Raw genomic sequence first — 17,124 nt, forward strand, 5'->3', positions numbered from 1 at the left:
ACACTGGTGGCTTCATCTGGACTTTGATGCAATCCAAACTGTGAAGGTCATTCATGTGTGGCTGGAGTCTTCAGCTCACCGGATGTTTGACCCACTTCACCTTTAGAAACTTTCTGGTTCTGAATCAAACAGTCATCATGTCCTAAAGCAGCAAAGAAAACCGTCACCTTCGAGGGAATCGTTGGGATGTTTTTGGTAAATGTGAGACGAGTCGTTTGGATCATCAGTGGTTCTGGTGTTGGAACTCTTACAGCGACGCCGTTTTTACCGAGTCTTTCTCATCTTTGTTGCCGACTCATGATCTTGACTGTTGCCGTGACGCCTGCAGAGCTCAGTGCCTCGTTTTCGGTGCGGTTCAGGATGTTGATTTATAGTCCAGCGTATTCAGGACACTGTTTGATTCTAACTGGACCGGACGGGTTAAACCCAAACACCTACAAATACGACCACAAACTAGCTACGTTTTTCTGCCTCCTGATCACTGGATGGTGTTGCTACACCAGTAGCTCCACCTAACTGTGCTTGACCCTGAAGAGAGCTACGGTACGGATTCAACTTTTACAAGGTGAACAGACAAAATAACAAACCAAACCCAAAGCTCAGAGGAAACGTTCTTCTGGACCTGGTTTCTGCAGGTTGTCTCTGTTGTGGATGATGTTCCCTCTTATTCTTGTATTTATTTTAGATCAGGTCTTGACGTGTTACTTCCTGCTGTCAGACAGGTTATGGCTGACTCACTATCAGATCAGGTCACGTTGGGCCGGGGGGCGGGGCTAACGACCGGACTCCTTATACCCCAATAATAAAGCTCAACTGAATATAACTTTACAACATGGACACTCCTGCACCAGCAGGGGTTACGAGCTTCACCACCACAGAGAGAGACGGTCATTCTGAAATCCATCAGACAGACATGAAGGACAACAAACCAAGGAAACAACAGAAACATCAGGCTAATGATGAAACCTCACAAATTCACCTCAGTTCAGCACCACAGATGGGTTCGGATCATTTTATGAATTTCAACTCAGAGCCTGGAGCAGCTAGCAGCTGAAGCTCCGTTCATGGTTGACGTGTTGAACCAGGTGTGCAGCAGCAGAGCGTTGGAGCGGATACGCAGCGGCGCAGCGTACAGAGGCTTGGATGGTTGAAGTCCTATTCTGCCTCCCATCCGGGCCCGGGCCGGGGGCCCACCGCCCTCCCGGCCCCCCTGAAGCTCCGGCCCTGAGTCGAGTGATTTGTTGGGTCTAGTGGTTGGGCAGGGATCCGGCCTCGTTTCCTCTCCAGGTTGGTTTCGACTCGTTTTCGTCGTTAGATGATCTGAAACCCTTTAACACAAACGTTTGTGCAGAACTAAAATGTTGAGAGTCACTTGGATGAGACGGATACAAACAGCCAGGGAAGGTTTTCACTTATCATCACTACATATGGATACTGAATCCCACCGCAGGGAGAAGTGCAATCGGATCGCCTCAGCTTATGATAATATTATAGTTGGTGCTGTGAAAGGTCAAACCGCAGCACATGTCAGGCTTTATGCTGAGAGAACTCCCAGATGGCCTCAGCATTGCAGGACCTCGCTCTGCAATGCTTCAGGGAAAAACATGAACACGGTGAGGACCTGTGCCTCTAGTCTGACCCGTTTCTCTCTGCGCTCGTTTGAGGCTCGTCGCCGGCGGATCCTCACTGCTCAGAAATGCGTGCAGCAGCAAAAATCTGCACTGTTTGCCTTGGGCCTCCAAGGGACGTATCAGAGTAATTATGGAGGATTAGGTGATGATCATCTTTTTACCATGTGACCAGGCTGTTTGAAAGGTCAGCAGCGGTTCGTTTTGCCAGCTGTCTCCTGAAAACACCTGTTTTAATGCAGTTTCTGCCGTCGGAATGAGGGATTTGCTCATGATTTCTCCCACAGGAGGGATGGTAGGAAAGGAGCAGTTCTGGAAAGCACGCAAAATGTTTCACTTCTTCATTTCACACACGTCATCGAGACAGGTTTCTGCTCTCCTGTTACTACCTTAATGTGCAGAGCCACAGGTCCCCGTCAGCAGCTGGGCCACTTATACAGCCGTCTCAGAACCCAGGAGTAACCATAGACTTTAACAGACTCATCAAATTTGAAATAAAATCACATGAACTATATTTAAGGCCTTTCCCGCTCTATTTTTGGATCTGTTGGAAGAAGCGGTCGTACGGGGTACCGAGGGCTCGGACCACCTGCTTCTGTTTAGAAACATGAAACTCGACGAACAGAACCAGATTGGGGAGTAGATAAAGACACCTGAGTTAGCTAAACATAGACTCTCCAGGTTAGACCCACTTTTCCCTTCAGGTCCTCCTTTAATCCAAACCGATTCAACCAGGAGTCAGAAACATCCCAGAGGTTCTGGAGGACCGTTGGGTCAGCAAACTCATTGTTCCAGAACCCAGTTGGAGCATCATCCTGCAGGAAGGAACCAATCAGAAGACAGAGTTCAGCACCAGCACTGTGGAGGTCAAATGATGCTAAACCGTTTCCACGGCGACGCTTCCATCACTTCCTCCCGATTTGTCTCCATTTCCTGATCCTGTTCCTTCCTGTTTAGGTGGCACAAACCGGACTTGATTAACAGCGGACTGCATATATTGGTTTAGTTCATTGGTAACTGAAGATTTAGTTTATTTTGTTTGATGTTGAAGTAAATATTTACAGTGTTAGTCAGATCATTTCCATAGCAAACTAAATGTTTAATGTCAAACTAAATACTAAGAAGCTAAAATGTTTAGCTTCAAACTGATGTTTTAGTTTAGTGAGTTGAACATTTAGGTTCAAGCAAAGCTCATAGTTTAAAACTAAAGATCTTGCTAACTAGTTTGGGGTTAATTAGACAAGCTAAATATTTAATGTCAAACCAAATATTTTGTTAATAAGCTAAATATTTAGCGTGGTTAACAACTAGAGCTAAATGTTTAGTTAGCAAGCTAACTAGTTCACAACTAAATATTTACCTCTAATCTAAATATTGTTAGTGATCAAAATATGTAGTTTGAAGCTAAATATTTAGTTTGAAACTGACATTTGTGAATGAATGAATTCCATGGTGAAACTTTGACTTTTCCTTCTTGTTTCCGGCTAATTACTGAAATTATTGCTGTTAATTTCTGACTGGGACTCAAAGTTTTCATCGCTGCCTGTATTTTTTCTGAATCTGGGCTGTAAACACATCAGGCTGTTTCCCGTCGGCCAGCGAGGCTGGATTTATCTGCTGAGGATTAACGGTGGAAAGTACAGCTTGCTGCTTCAACGTCTTGTAAAACGACTCTGTAAAACTGTACCATACCCGTTACTCCTGAGCTGACAGGGCCTGACAGGGCCTGACACATACCTGACGCCGCTCGACATCCGTCCGTGTCAGGCGCCCCGCTTTTCGTCAGGGGGTCTCCTCGGAGGAGGCCCTCCTCTTCATCACTGTCATCCCTGCGTCCCAGAGGAGCGGCGCCGAGCCGGACGGTTTTTTCTGATGCCCCGTCACAAACAAACGCTGCAGCGTTCTGTAAACAGACCTGGGGGGCCGGCGGCTCGGCCCGGTCCAGCAGCTCCCAGTGACCGGCCATCAATCACATCACGGCTCCCAGATGTGGCTGTCAGCTGAGGGGTCAGCGTGGAGATTCCTCATCCGTAAGTGGAAAAGCAAGCGCAGCGCAGACGGAAAGGATAAATCACAGGCCAGGTGAAGACAGGCAGCGCTCAGCAGCCGCCATCTGGCCCTCGGGCCCCGACTGGTTGATTTTATTGCTTTTCATTGCTTCCCGATTGTCCAGGAGGGATTCAGCCTGTCAATCCTCATCCTGCAGGTTGGTTTACAGATTACAGCTCCAAACCGAACTGAGTACACCCTCAGTCTGAAGAAAACCAAACATGTCAAATAAAAACCAGACTGGAGGGAAACAAAGTCACATCAGATCACAGCAGGGAGCCCAAACTTTCTGCTGCCTCATGTAGCAACTGGTTGGCTTCACTTCAGTTAATTTAAGGAAAAATTTACTGTCAGGAATATTTTTACCAAGTTAATTTCATCAGGAAGTGTTGCTACTTTTACTCGAGTTAAATTTGTGGATTTTATATCCATTGTGAGAAATTTCACCGAATGAAAAACAAACAAACCAGAAAAACCAGAAGCAAACATGGAGAAGCAGCTTCAGCTTCTAGGCAGCACAGATCTGGAGTCCAGAAAACACCGAGAGCTTCAGATCCAGAACAGAACCAGGAAGATTTGATTCATAATAACTGGAACATCGTTACGTTTATTCTGCATTTCAACTTTTTCTTATCCTGCCTGTAATTTAATATTTTTAGTTTAAGTTCTATTTGTATCAAGTAAAAAACTCTGAACTGTTTTATTGTTGAAATATTCTGTAAACCGACTGAGTTACCAAATAAATTAAACCAAATGAATAATTGTTGAGCTCGTATGTCTGTTGATTCCATAATTTAATAACAAAATGTTTTTTTTCAGTGGAAAATGTTTGTTATTAATCCCTCCGGTTAAAACCAGAGTCGTTCTGAGAACAAACCAGCTGGTCCGTTTGGACCAGCTAACCGCTGAACCACTTCGTCTCCAGAGTTCAGCTTCGTTAGACGAACGCCAGCGAACCGCAGTGTGTGTTACTCAGCAGTGTGTGTTACTCAGCAGTGTGTGTTACTCGGCGCTGTGTGTTACTCAGCAGTGTGTGTTACTCGGCGCTGTGTGTTACTCAGCAGTGTGTGTTACTCAGCAGTGTGTGTTACTCAGCAGTGTGTGTTACTCGGCGCTGTGTGTGTTACTCGGCGCTGTGAGTCCAGCCCCGGCCTCCTGCTGTGTGGACGGGACGTCGGCCAGGTGCTGCAGGAAGAGCCGCCCGTGGATGCAGGTCCGGTCGGTTCCGCCCAGCCGCCGCTCCGTCCGCTGCAGCAGCTCCTCCACCTCTTCACCACATAAATCTGAAGGCAGCTGGCGGGCGAGCCGGACCGCCTCGGCCTGAACACAAAACATCCAGATCTAGTTCACCTAGATCAGCGCTGCTGACGCTCAGAGCTTCATAAGGAGGAAAAGACAATAAATAAAACACAGATCCAGTCTTAAGGTCCAAATCGCTGATGAATGACATCAATACATCCTACAAGTCTGAACCAGAAGTGATCAGCGCCATGTTGGTAGGCAAACAGCGGATAGCATAGACGACCCATGAAAGATGGCTGCTGCTGTTGAGACGGAGAATGGAAACGTGTCAGACGAGACAAGCTGCCTCTGATCTCAGGTCCAGTTCTCGGTGAGCAGGAAGAGCTTCCTGGACTGAACATCAACGGGTAAACGGCTTTATAAAAGACGTGAACTTTTCATGAGAACGACCAGGTTCTGGTGACGGCAGAGTGAGAGCATGAAGCAACAAACACGTAGGCTGCATGTCTGCACCAGCTGCCAGATAAAAGCTAAGCTAATGTAGCCAGTTCAGCTAATGTAGCTCGTTCAGCTAATGTAGCTCGTTCAGCTAATGTAGCTCGTTCAGCTAATGTAGCTCGTTCAGCTAATGTAGCCAGTTCAGCAGTAAAACCAGTAAATATCACTGATTTTCTTTCCTCTGATGTATTTTCTTTACAGCAGCCTGCTCTCATGTTAATCATCTGTTATTCATTTTAAACACAAACCTTTGGTAATATAACAGTAAAGGTATAATGATGCAAATACATCCAGCCCATAATAATAAAATAACTCCCTAAAGAACATTTAACACTGGAATCAGGAAACATTGTAAATATCCAGAATAAAACAAAGCAGTAGTTAAAATGGATGGTGAATTCTCTGTAACCACGCAGACAAAAGGAAGTGCAGACAAAACAACTTCCTGCTGCTGAACGTGTTGGAAATGATTCTCCTCATCTTCATGTGTCGTGTGATGAGTTGTGACCGGCGCCTTTACCTTCAGGTAGTTGGTGACTTTAAGCGGCCGGCTCTGCGGCACCGTGGCGGCCTTCCTCCGGAGGACGGCGGTCAGAACCTCCTTCAGGTCCTCCAGGCCCAGGAAAGGCACGCAGTCCGCCACGGCCGTCGCTTCCAGATGGCGCTCTGCTGACAGGCGGCCGGCCAAAGCAAACACAAAACAAGGATTAATACACTCCAGACGCTGCTACTATCTCCAGGAAGGAATAATAAATAAACACGGAGCTTTACGGCCGAGCCGCGGCCCAAGGGCAACAGACCGCGGGCCAAATGGAGTGTTAAATGACTAATAGAAGCCCCAGCAGACTGGAAGGAAGCTGTCGAGTAGCCTGGAAGAATGATGGGCCGCAGTTTATGAGGAAATACTGTAAATCATTGATTCTGATTTAATAACCTGCAGATTCAGAGGCACCAACGAAATGCCTCAGCTGGTTGGCTGCCAGAGGAAACGCAGCAAAAGACAATCAGTAAAGTTTATTATTAATTTATTATCTAAATGTATCAGTAGACAAGAAATAAGGTTAAACTAACTCAACAGTAACTCTTCAGACACATACAGGAGATTCTTTTAAGTTAGTAATTCCTGATCTGCTGATTTTTTTTTCACTTATGCAAAAAATCTTGTTTTTTATTTTTTAAAACTTGTTTTGAGAATTTATGCAGATTTGAAAACATGAACTGTGAGCAGAAGTTAAAACTAAGAATTAATCTGGAAACAGAAAACATTTTATATTCATGTTAGGCAATAATTTAAATATTCTCCAGAAGATAAAGATAAATACTGAAGGACAATGAAACGCAGGAAATATTACAATTAATAATTATTTTAGAAATCCATGATTCTGATCATTAGTCTAATTAACAAATTTACTGATTTTTCATTCACCCTAATATTATAGACAACATTAGAAATACATTCAAAGATAACAATACACTAATAATTCAATTTCCCAAGGTGCTGCACTGGCCTAGTCAAAGTCCAGTCCTGTGGTGGAACCTGCAGAGAGCTGAAGCAGAACCAGCAATGAACCGAATGTTTCCTGCAACGATCCTACATGAAGCTCTGTTAGCCGCTGCGCTACGCTAACTGAACAGCTAGCTGCGCTAACTCTAAAGCATTAACTATACACATTATGGTTAGCTCTGCTAACGCTAACGCACGGCACTGACATGGTATTAGCTAATAGCTAAAGCGCTACACTAACATCAAGCTAATGGTAAAATGTTAAATAGTTCCCATCAGTGCTGCATCGTCTTTTTGTTCCAGGAAGTCTGGGATCAGTTGGTGAACGTTCCTCAGCTCAAACAGGTGAGAAGGGAGCTGAGGATAAAACTCCACAGATCAAACCGTCGCTGCGGTTCCGACTAGATTCTGGTTTTAATCCCGTAAATGAAGCCGGGCTGAAACTGGGCCGAAGGCGCCTGCAGCCGGATGAAGCATTCCAGGAATTCCTTAAAGGCCAAATTCTCCCTCACCGCCTGCACACCGGGCTCCGGTCCCACCGGGAGGCCCGCTGCCGGGCCCGGGGCCAAGGTCAGCCCAGGTGAACCGCTCCAGCAACAACAACAAGCAACGAGCAACGAGCAACGCAACTGGTGAGGAAGAGCAGCTCCAGACAGGAAATACAAGGAGAAATCCTTTAAAAATAAAAGATTGTATAAAAGGTGTAGTGATGACAGATACTTCTGCAGAATTTATAAATATTTATTATTAAAAATAAAACAGGAGCTGATCCAAACCAGATGCTGTCGGTTTATAAAGGATTTCGGCAGAAGAAGAAAAGAATGAAAAATGGATGAAATAAAACGTTTAGGAATCAGGACCAATAATCCAGACATACAGATTTTATCCTCCATTTCTGTTCTCTCTACTCATTTATGCTCTCAAATTCATTGTTTTAACTGTGGAAAATGTAGCAGAATAAAGTTAAAATGAGACCCTGTTACTTTAACTGGTGAGAAATATTTCAGTTTTTATGAAATATTTCTGTGAAAACATCATTTATTGGACAGAAACACGAGTGAGAACGACAGAACACCCAGGAATAAGATCCAGACTTTAACCCAGCGCAGGGAGTGAAGTGTGGTTGTTGCCATGGCAGCGGACAGGAAGTTGGAAAGGGGAAGGATTTTGGTGGCGTACCTGGACTGAGTTTGATTCTGAAGCCGTTGGCGACGAGTCGGGGGTCGGAGAAGAAGACGCTGCCGTCTGGCTCCGCCGCGCCTTTCTCCATACTGCACAACGTCTCAAACTCCGCGGCGCCCAGGTTCCTGGAAAACAGCAGGAGTTTACCGTCTGCCTCAAGAGTGTGGTTTCCCCGGTGCCGTGGGAACCAGAGCTACCTGTCGGTGAGCAGCAGCGGGTTCTGCAGGCGGGCAGCAGGAAGGATGTGATCCTGCTGGAGCCGCTGGAACAGCAAGGCTTCTTCTGCCCGGAACGGGTTGAGCAGCATCAGGCGCCGCCCGCCGCACAAAATCAGCCAGGCGTTCTGAGAGGCCAGCCGGCCCACCGGGTGGAGGCCCCGGGGCCCCGTTGCACCGCTCTGGGCCGACAGGCGCCGCAGCCGCTGGCGCAGCACCGCCATGCTGCAGGGCAGCGGCTGCCACGGCTTTGGGGGCGGAGCCTTCTTCTTCTTCTGGGGCTGGGCGGAGAAAAGCTCGTCCAGCAGCTGCTGGTTGGACAGAGGAGCTTTACGCTTCTGAGCCTGGAGCTTAGCGGCCCCCAGGGGCCGATCGGCCGGGGCCCCGGGGGCCGCAGCGGCCGCCAGCCTGGTCCTCTGGTCATGGAGGTCCTGACTCTTCCTCGCCTTTTCCTCAAACCTGCAACAACAGAAGAAGAAGAATGATAAATCATGGAAATGGATCATTTTAACTGATCAGCTGATTGATTGATTGATTGATTATTGTGACAGGCCTCAGCTGCTCTCACCTCTTCCTGCCTTCGTCTCCCAGGTTTTCCCAGCGGTTCTGGACGGCGGCGCTGACCTCCTGCAGGCTGGCGGCCGGTCGCTCCATCAGAACTTCGGACCGGATCTCCTTCTCGAACAGTGAGGCGGCGGACGGCGGCGCCTTCAGGGCGCGGCTGCTGATCATGTTGTACGGCGTCACCGCGGCCCGTTTCTCCGTTATGGCGTTACCTGACCTCTTGACCTCTGGGTCTGGCCGGTGGATGGAGACGGGCCGCAGCGGTTCTCCCGATGCCGGGTCGGTCAGCGCCGTGCCGCGGCTCCAGGCCTCGGCGGACACCTGTGGCTGCCGCGGCTCCTCTGGGCCGGGCTCGGCGCTCTGGGGTCGACTGCGGGTCGCCTCGTCGTCGCAGAGGGAGAAACCGGATTGGTTGACGATCCAGTCGTCCGCCATGGAGGAAGAGGAGCTGCAGCTGGAGGCCTGGCGCTGCAGGGCGGCTGATTGGCCGGCATCGTCATCGCTCACCTTCCTGCTCTCCGTTTTCTGACCCGTCTCCACACAACCAGCAGCAGGAGGAAGAGTTTCAGGATCCGGCTGCTTTTCAGGATCCGGCTGCTTTTCAGGACGAAAACCGTAAAGAGAAACCAGCAGAGCCTCGACGGCGGCCAGAACCGCCTCCTAAACACGGAGAAACAGGAAGTCAGAGCCAAGAAACCTGAACCCGATGAGCTGGGCTGGAACCTCTGGTACCTTGTTATGAAGCAGAACCTGGGTTTTATCAGGCGTCACATTTACATCCAGCGATGAAGGACAAACTGTGATGTTCAGCAGGAGGACGGGGAACCGATGCCGAGCCGCATCGTCAGGATACTGAGAAGAGTGGTGCCGACGCAACAGCTGAGGAGAAGAAACGTGATAAATAACAGAAAGAAACAGAAAACACACAATCTGAATCCGTTTCACCTTCAGGATGTCCTTCTGCTGGACAGGACGCTTATTAATAAATATGAAGGTTTTATCAGAGGTAGAGGAGCTCGTTAAGGACAAATCAGCTCCGGGTTTGGGAAGAAAACCGTCCAGAACCATCTGAAGGAAAAACAGCAACAATCACAGACATAAAGGACAGAAAACTGAGCAGAAATCTCCATAAAAAAGTGCAACAACCCAAAAGTATTAATAATAACTTGGAAAATCAATAATACTACCATAATTTTATCCACATTTTGTTCAAACGGCCCCTTATCTTTTTTAGGGTTTTTTATTTAGAATTATGTCTTTATAGAAACATTATCATGAATCCGACTTGGAACAAATTCATAAAGTGAGTTGAGACACATAAATGTGTGGCAACAGTTTTTTATATTTAACAGAATTAAAAGGGCGTTTAAGTATTGAATTGCGGTGCCATATCAGGTTTCACCACAGGGAGGCGGTGTAAGACGGTTTGGTGCAGCTGTTCCCCCTTTTTTGCCGACCTCACCTGAAGAAGTGCACAATCAGTTTAGTTTTTTTCCCTCCCCTCCAGGGGGTCTTTTGTGGGCTCTAGTGTCCCTTATTTGAAAGTGGGAAGACATGTGGTTAACGTCGACGGGTCCGGGAATCGAACCCATGACGGCCGCGTCGAGGACTCAAGGCCTCCAAACGGCCGCGCCACCACAGCAGCGCAATCAGTTTTAATTTTGTTTAATTTCAGGTTGTTAACGCCCGAAAAGATGATTCTCACTTAGTTTTTATCTTAGAAACATTTGTTTTTGCACTCGGCAGTCTTATGTAGATGTTTTGTTAGTGAAATAACTCTTCTATTATGTTAGCATTCCGGTGCTAGCAGGTTAGCTGTCCCGCTAGGTTTAGTAGCTAGCTGCTGTTAGCGGCCTGATACCTGCATCAGAGGCATACAGTTATCCATTTCAGACCGAAAGAAAAACAGCTCATGAACAAAAATGTGCGAGTCATATTATAAATCCTGTATTTTATGCAAAATGTGTTCATGAGAGTGGCATAAGTAGGGAATCAATTTGTGTTTACCCATGTTTAAAATAAAAACGTAACTACATAGTCGGTTATCTCAGACAGGTTGACTGCAGAATGCCACAAACTCGCTGCAGAAAACAGAAGTCCTCCAGGCCACTAAGGGGCGTCATATGGGAGCAGACCCTCCGGAAAGATGGGATGTCCAGAAGAAGGAAAGGTGCATTTATGCTTCATGTGTTTTACAACATTATAGAACAGCAGCATATTTATTTAGGTAATATTTATCCAATTCAAAAATACTTTATTGATCCCAAATGAATCAATAACTCTAGACTCCCCCTAGTGGCCTGGAGGGCCTCTGTTTAGAGGAGCAAGTCTGCAGTTACTTTTGCCATGTGTCATGTTTTGCAGCATTTTGTCTGATTGTTTTTGTATTGTAGGTTTTTTCTTCCATTTGTGTGTTTGCAGATCATTCTGCTGTTTCAGCCGCCGTAAAACACTTTTACTAAGCGTTACATTTCTGAAGTCTGAATAGTCATCGTTTCTTCTTCTGTGCAGGCTCCAGATCCGATCTTCCAGCCAGAACCACTGGATCTGATGACTCAGCAGCTGCATGTAAAGGTCAGCCTGGTTCCTACGGAGGGCTATTAGTGGCTGCATTTTTCCACACGGCCTCATTATGAGCAGCAGAACCCGGTGGTGGCATCCAGAACCGAGCCGCTGTTCCTGCTCATTACGCACAAACCGGACCTCTGGACCCCCGGAGCTCCTCAGCGGAGCTGCCAGCGTCACATTTAGTTCCTCCTGATCAGCGGCCACAAAGGTCAAAGGTCGCTCTCATAACCGCAGCAAAACAACAACAACAGAGGGAGAGGGGGGCCGAAAGCGGCTGCTCCACATCTGTCAGCAGGTAGGAGCCTCGTGACGAGCTGCTGCGACCGCGCAGAGGCCGGCATCGCCACGGCGACTCGATTAGCGTCAGGAAGCACTCAGCTTTCATCAGGAAGAGCTGCAGAGAAAAGGGCAGAGCGCACTGAGCCGCCGCCAACCGGGCACACCGCAGATCAGCTGCTCAGGCGCCGCTGCTGATTTACACACCGCCACACAAACTGCTGTTTGAAAACATTCAGGTCACTTAACTTCCCTGAACTCATTGTAACTATTTCTAAAGCAATAATTTGTTTCAGCTGAGTAAAGGTCCACGTCTACCCAAAATGGTACAAAACATAACTTAAATCTTTCTAAGCTTATTTATTTTAGTCTGACTAAAATAGTCTTAACTTTAAGCAGCCTCACTGGTTAAAGTAATTTCAGGTATTTTTTATTGAAAAAAATGTTATATTTTTTCAGAATATTCTTCTACATCTCCACCTGTGATGAAGCAGCAAATGATGTTTATTCTCTACCCAGAATGCATTGCCAACAGCCCATTTAGTTCCTATATCTGTAGATTTTAAACTGTTTAAAATCTACAGATTTTAAGTCCTATTGTGCTAACTGAGGCTAAATCAGCAACATGTTTAGCAAAACTCAACAATTATAAAACCAAGTTCATGAGTGGCAGATCTGTTCTAAAAAAAAATCACTTCCTGAAACACAGACTGACAAATCTGACCCAGTGGAGGGCGCTATGCTAAGTTTTAGCAAGTGTCAATGATATATGGGGTTATGCTAGCAGCGCCATAGCTCCCCTTAAATACAATCATTGTGAAGTGATACAGAGTTAGCTTTTGCTAAGTACCATGGTGTTGTTACCCTCCACTAAATACAATGTTGATGAAGCGTTTTAGCATTAGCTTACCTTAAATACCATGATGATGTAGCATTTAGCGTTTTATCATTAGCTTACCTTAAATCCCCAGTTGTTCTAACATTCAGTGTTAGCATAATTAATGTTTATGATAGTGCAGCTAACTCCTTAGCCCACAACTGGAGTGAGTTTTACCTCTAACAGGCAGTCGTGGCCTTCTGGTGTTTTGAGGGTTTTCTATGAAAATGGAGCCCTGAGTCACACAGCGAGGGTTCAGAGGTCAGACCCTGAAGGCCTGAAACGCCCCAGACCTGAACCCGACTGAGTTGGAATCAGCTCCAAACAGAAGATAAAAACGGGTTTGGACCTGATCCCCAGCTGAATCCTCCAATATCCTTTTCATATTGATATTATTTGAGGTGCCACCTACTTTGGGTAAGATACTGACTACTAAGTAAAATCGTTAAACCTCTCCTTAACCAACCTCTTGCTGTTCTTGGTGGACGGGCAGCAGGTTAGCGACCGTACTAGCTCCTAGCGTAGCAACCAGGGCGCTCCTGTGGTCCGCCACTTTGGCCTTCTGCCAAACCACCACCTGCAGAACAAAACGCCTCCATGAGTCCCTGTCCCCTCAGCAGCAGCAGCTAGCAGATGTCCTGGTAAAAAGTTACAGGACATGTCTAATATTTTACAGTTTGGCTCATGAAACGGATCCTGCAGTAAACAGTTCCTGAAAAGGCCGTGAAGTGAAACACAAGTAGAGCTGGAGAGAACCGATAGCAGCGGCAGCGGCATGACTGGACAGACTGTGCTCCGCTGCAATCTCAAGCTGCTTTCCACGAGAGCTGCATGGCTGCTGCATACAAACTCCCTGACCTCACCAAGACACGCTGCTGCACCTGAGGCCGAGCCCAGAGCTCCACGAGGCTTTAATCTGGGCTTAAACCGCTCAGATTAGGAGACGGATATGCTTAAAAAGTTCAGGAAATCACAGAAAAACCTCAAAATACACAATTTAATCAGCTAAACTGGCTTCTTGTTTTAAAGGTTCATTCTTTTTGTTTGGATATTTAGGCTAAAACATGCAGGAAAAAATTCAGTTTCCTAAAATCAGATTCAACTGAAATGTTGAGATGTTTCCTGGTAACAGCAACGTCTGCAGCTCTGATCCTTCAGATTTAAAATCAGCTCTTTAATCTGCACCAGAACATAAAACCAGAAGAAAAATCAAACTTTACTGGTTAAAATCTCTTAGAAACACGCAAAATGATTCAGATCCTCTGGAAGAAGTTTGTTGGAACCGAATCATGATTAATCGTTTACTGAGGTCATCTTCAACTAACTTAGTAATCAATTAATCGTTAACATACAGACGCTAAACTAGGCAACCGGATGAAATGATTTAACTGGACAATAAATATAAACCCGTTATAAATATTATTATCAGGAGAAACTTCAGATCAATTCTGACAGTTTTTGTTTCTCACAATACAGTTTGAATTTGATCTCATTTTTTACATTTGGGAATCATTTTGAAGCTGTTCATGTTTCATATTTGTAACATATAATTTTAGATTTGACTTGTTTGTAATCTCTCTACCTGCAGTCTGAAGCAGGGGTTCTGAATGTGGGGGTCGGGGTCCCAGGAGGTCATGAGACACCAGGCAGGGGGTCAAAATCTGATCTTCAGATTCATTGTGATTTGGATGGTTAAAATAGGAAAACAAAACAAACTACGTCATTAAATAATAAAATATAGAGTGAAAAAAACAAGGGGTCACCAGTAGGGCTTTATTTGATCATTTTTGATTTTTGGGGTGAACAGTTTGGACCTGAGGGTCCAACATGTCATTTCAGAACCAGAGGAAAAGTTTCAGCTGCTGGAAATGCAACGAGGACACCTAGTGGTGGAGGATCTACATTAAATAAACCACTGAATTAAACCAGAACTGGAAACCAGTTTTGGGATAAAATAAACCTAAAAAACTAGATTAGAGGAGGATGAGAGGAGACCAGAAACAAACGTTTTTTAGGAACAGATGAAATGTTAACGGGTCAGACCAGCAGGTTCTGACCTTGTTGTGCGCCAGCGTGAGCCGCAGCTCCGGCTTTATGACGGCGAAGGCCATCAGCAGGTCCTGGACCTTCCTCACTTCCTCCTTACGCTTCCTGACGGAGGAGAAGAACTGCCGTCGCACCGGCAGCTTCCCGAACAGCTTCGCCACGCTCACCGACGTTCCTGCAGGAACACCGCAGCTCAAACCGCCATCAGGACGCCCCGCCCACCCCCGTAACCGCCGGCAACCTGCCTGCACCCAGGTGGGACGGCCTCTGAGAGACGATGCCCCCGCTGGAGTCCAGGGTGTACTGCGTGCTGACGTCGTCCTCCTCTGTTTTAGTGGTAACGGTGACCTGGACAGGAAACAGACTGAACTGTGAGCAACAGAGTCGGCTTTTAATGTTCCAGTTACAGATTTAACTCAGAAAAACTAAAATAACATTTCAACTCAGCCAATTAGAGGTGATCTGTTACGCTCTAGTCGATGTTCATCACATTTTTCACACTAAATCTTTCTTAGAGGATCAGATTTTACCTTCTCAGTTTTATCTCCTTTCAGAATAAGAAGTTATGCGGCTACACCTCAGTTATGCAAATTAGCAGCTGCTGGCCACGCCCCTCGCATCAATGTTTACACTTAAAAATGGCTGCCAACAGATGAGCTATTAAATCATATTTAATCTGCAACAAACGGAACATTTTTATGTGCGAGTGTAGACATGGCAACCAGTCAGCTGCAAAACGCCTGGTGGGCCTAGCCCCGCCTTCAAGGTGCAGCTCCTCCCCCACTCAGAAATGGAAGGATTTAAAGAGACAGACACCCAATTTCACAGCTTTAAATTATTAATTCTGATTCCTTTTAGGTCATATTTGACATGTGTAGCATTTTAATAACTGAAGGTAACATAGTTACTTTATTGTGCTATAAAATGATTTTGTGTGACACATAATGCTTCCTCTTTGATAATTGGGAGGTTTTTTTCCTTTTCCAGACACTAAAAAATATTAACTTATTGTCAAAAAACGTCTGGATGGTTTTAAAGAGTTCAGACTGTTTCCAGAAGCAACAGAGACTCAAATGGAAGAACAAAACTGTGTGGAAAGAGAATTTTCCACAATAGATGCCATTCAAAACCAACAGATTTTCCTTTTTGCATCTGAAGCTTTGAAATGACCAGAAAACATCCAGAAAAGTTTTCTGAACCTCTAACTTTAGTGTGGAAGGAGAGTCACCTCGGCCACGGCGCAGATGGAGCCCAGCGCCTCGCCCCTGAAGCCGTACGTCTCCAGGCGCTCCAGGTCTTCATGGCTGCTGATCTTGGAGGTGAAATGTCGGACGGCCATCACCGGAGCATCCGCCGCTTTGATCCCACAGCCGTTGTCTCGAACTTCGGTCCGATCCAGGCCGAAGTTCTCCTTCAAATGAGCAACACAGCAAGTGAAGCTGATGGGAAAACCCAAGAAGAAGTGAGACGAATGGTCTGTAAACGTACCAGCTTCACATCGACGCTGGAGGCGCCAGCGTCCAGGGAGTTCTCCATCAGCTCCTTCACCACGCTCACCACAGACGTGACGACCTGCGAGCTGGACAGCAGCCGCACCGTGTCTGCAGGAAGCTGCTTCATCGCTGTGTTGGTAGGAAAACAGAGTCAGACTGCTGCATCCACGGCGCACAAAGCAGCGTTAATGGGGAAGCTGCTTCATCGCTGTGTTGGTAGGAAAACAGAGTCAGACTGCTGCATCCACGGCGCACAAAGCAGCGTTAATGCAGATCCTTCCTCACAGCAGCCATCACTAATCCCAACAAACTCAGTCTTCACATCCCTCCTGGTTTTCCAGTTTCAAATAACATTTCAGTTTTTATTTTTCATTTACTGCAAGTAGTTCCTGTTTAACGCACAAATACACTATTTTGTTAATTTAAAAAGAAAGTGCTTTCGTCTCAGATGGATCAGATTTACTCTTAATCTTTTTTATTTACTTTTAACACTTTTTCATCTTTTCTGTGAACCTGCATGTGGTCATTTGAATTGCTTCTGTATTTAATCTGGTTGTTTGTCTAATATCATTATTTAGTTGATTACCTGATTGCATTTGAGTGCAACAAAAAACTACTTATTACAACACTGTTGGATTAGCTGAGCTGAAAACGAATAAAAAGCGCACAAAACCGAAATTCTAGTTAATTCATAGAAAAATATTGAGAAATTACTTCAGGAATCTTATTTAATACTAAGGATTTAAGCTACACTGTCTTTCATCGTAAAAATCCGCGTTCTCTATGAGACGTGCTACACCATCGCTAGCTCGTTCTGTCGGTAAACTAGCTTAACGACAAACCCACTGAACTCGTTAACTAACCAAACAACTCCAAAACTCACCGACTGTGCCGTCCGAGCCGCTTCCACCATAATCTCCCACAACAGGCACGAGCTACAAGAACAGAAACAACCTGGTTCCCGCCCCCGAAGCTGTCTGCT

General features: G+C 46.0%; 1 protein-coding gene across 3 annotated transcripts; it reads right to left on the reverse strand.

The window, feature by feature from the left end:
- Nucleotides 1-4,454: 4,454 nt before the first annotated feature.
- pms1 (PMS1 homolog 1, mismatch repair system component) lies at nucleotides 4,455-17,107 on the reverse strand. Of its 3 annotated transcripts, XM_044132076.1 has the most exons (14): nucleotides 17,026-17,107; nucleotides 16,138-16,271; nucleotides 15,878-16,060; nucleotides 14,895-14,997; nucleotides 14,661-14,824; nucleotides 13,070-13,180; nucleotides 9,828-9,950; nucleotides 9,615-9,761; nucleotides 8,887-9,542; nucleotides 8,721-8,777; nucleotides 8,301-8,678; nucleotides 8,101-8,228; nucleotides 5,938-6,086; nucleotides 4,455-4,997 (listed from the first exon to the last, which is right to left on the reverse strand). In XM_044132076.1, the coding sequence occupies exons 2-14, from the start codon at nucleotides 16,267-16,269 to the stop codon at nucleotides 4,782-4,784; spliced, it is 2,547 nt and encodes an 848-aa protein (XP_043988011.1). In that variant the 5' UTR covers nucleotides 16,270-16,271; nucleotides 17,026-17,107; the 3' UTR covers nucleotides 4,455-4,781. The 3 variants fall into 3 exon arrangements, with proteins under 3 accessions (XP_043988011.1, XP_043988010.1, XP_043988009.1); XM_044132075.1 differs by having other exon boundaries at nucleotides 5,938-6,083; nucleotides 8,301-8,777; XM_044132074.1 differs by having other exon boundaries at nucleotides 8,301-8,777.
- Nucleotides 17,108-17,124: the final 17 nt, after the last annotated feature.

This window comes from Gambusia affinis, linkage group LG11, assembly GCF_019740435.1.
Source record: "Gambusia affinis linkage group LG11, SWU_Gaff_1.0, whole genome shotgun sequence".
Classification (NCBI taxonomy): domain Eukaryota; kingdom Metazoa; phylum Chordata; class Actinopteri; order Cyprinodontiformes; family Poeciliidae; genus Gambusia; species Gambusia affinis.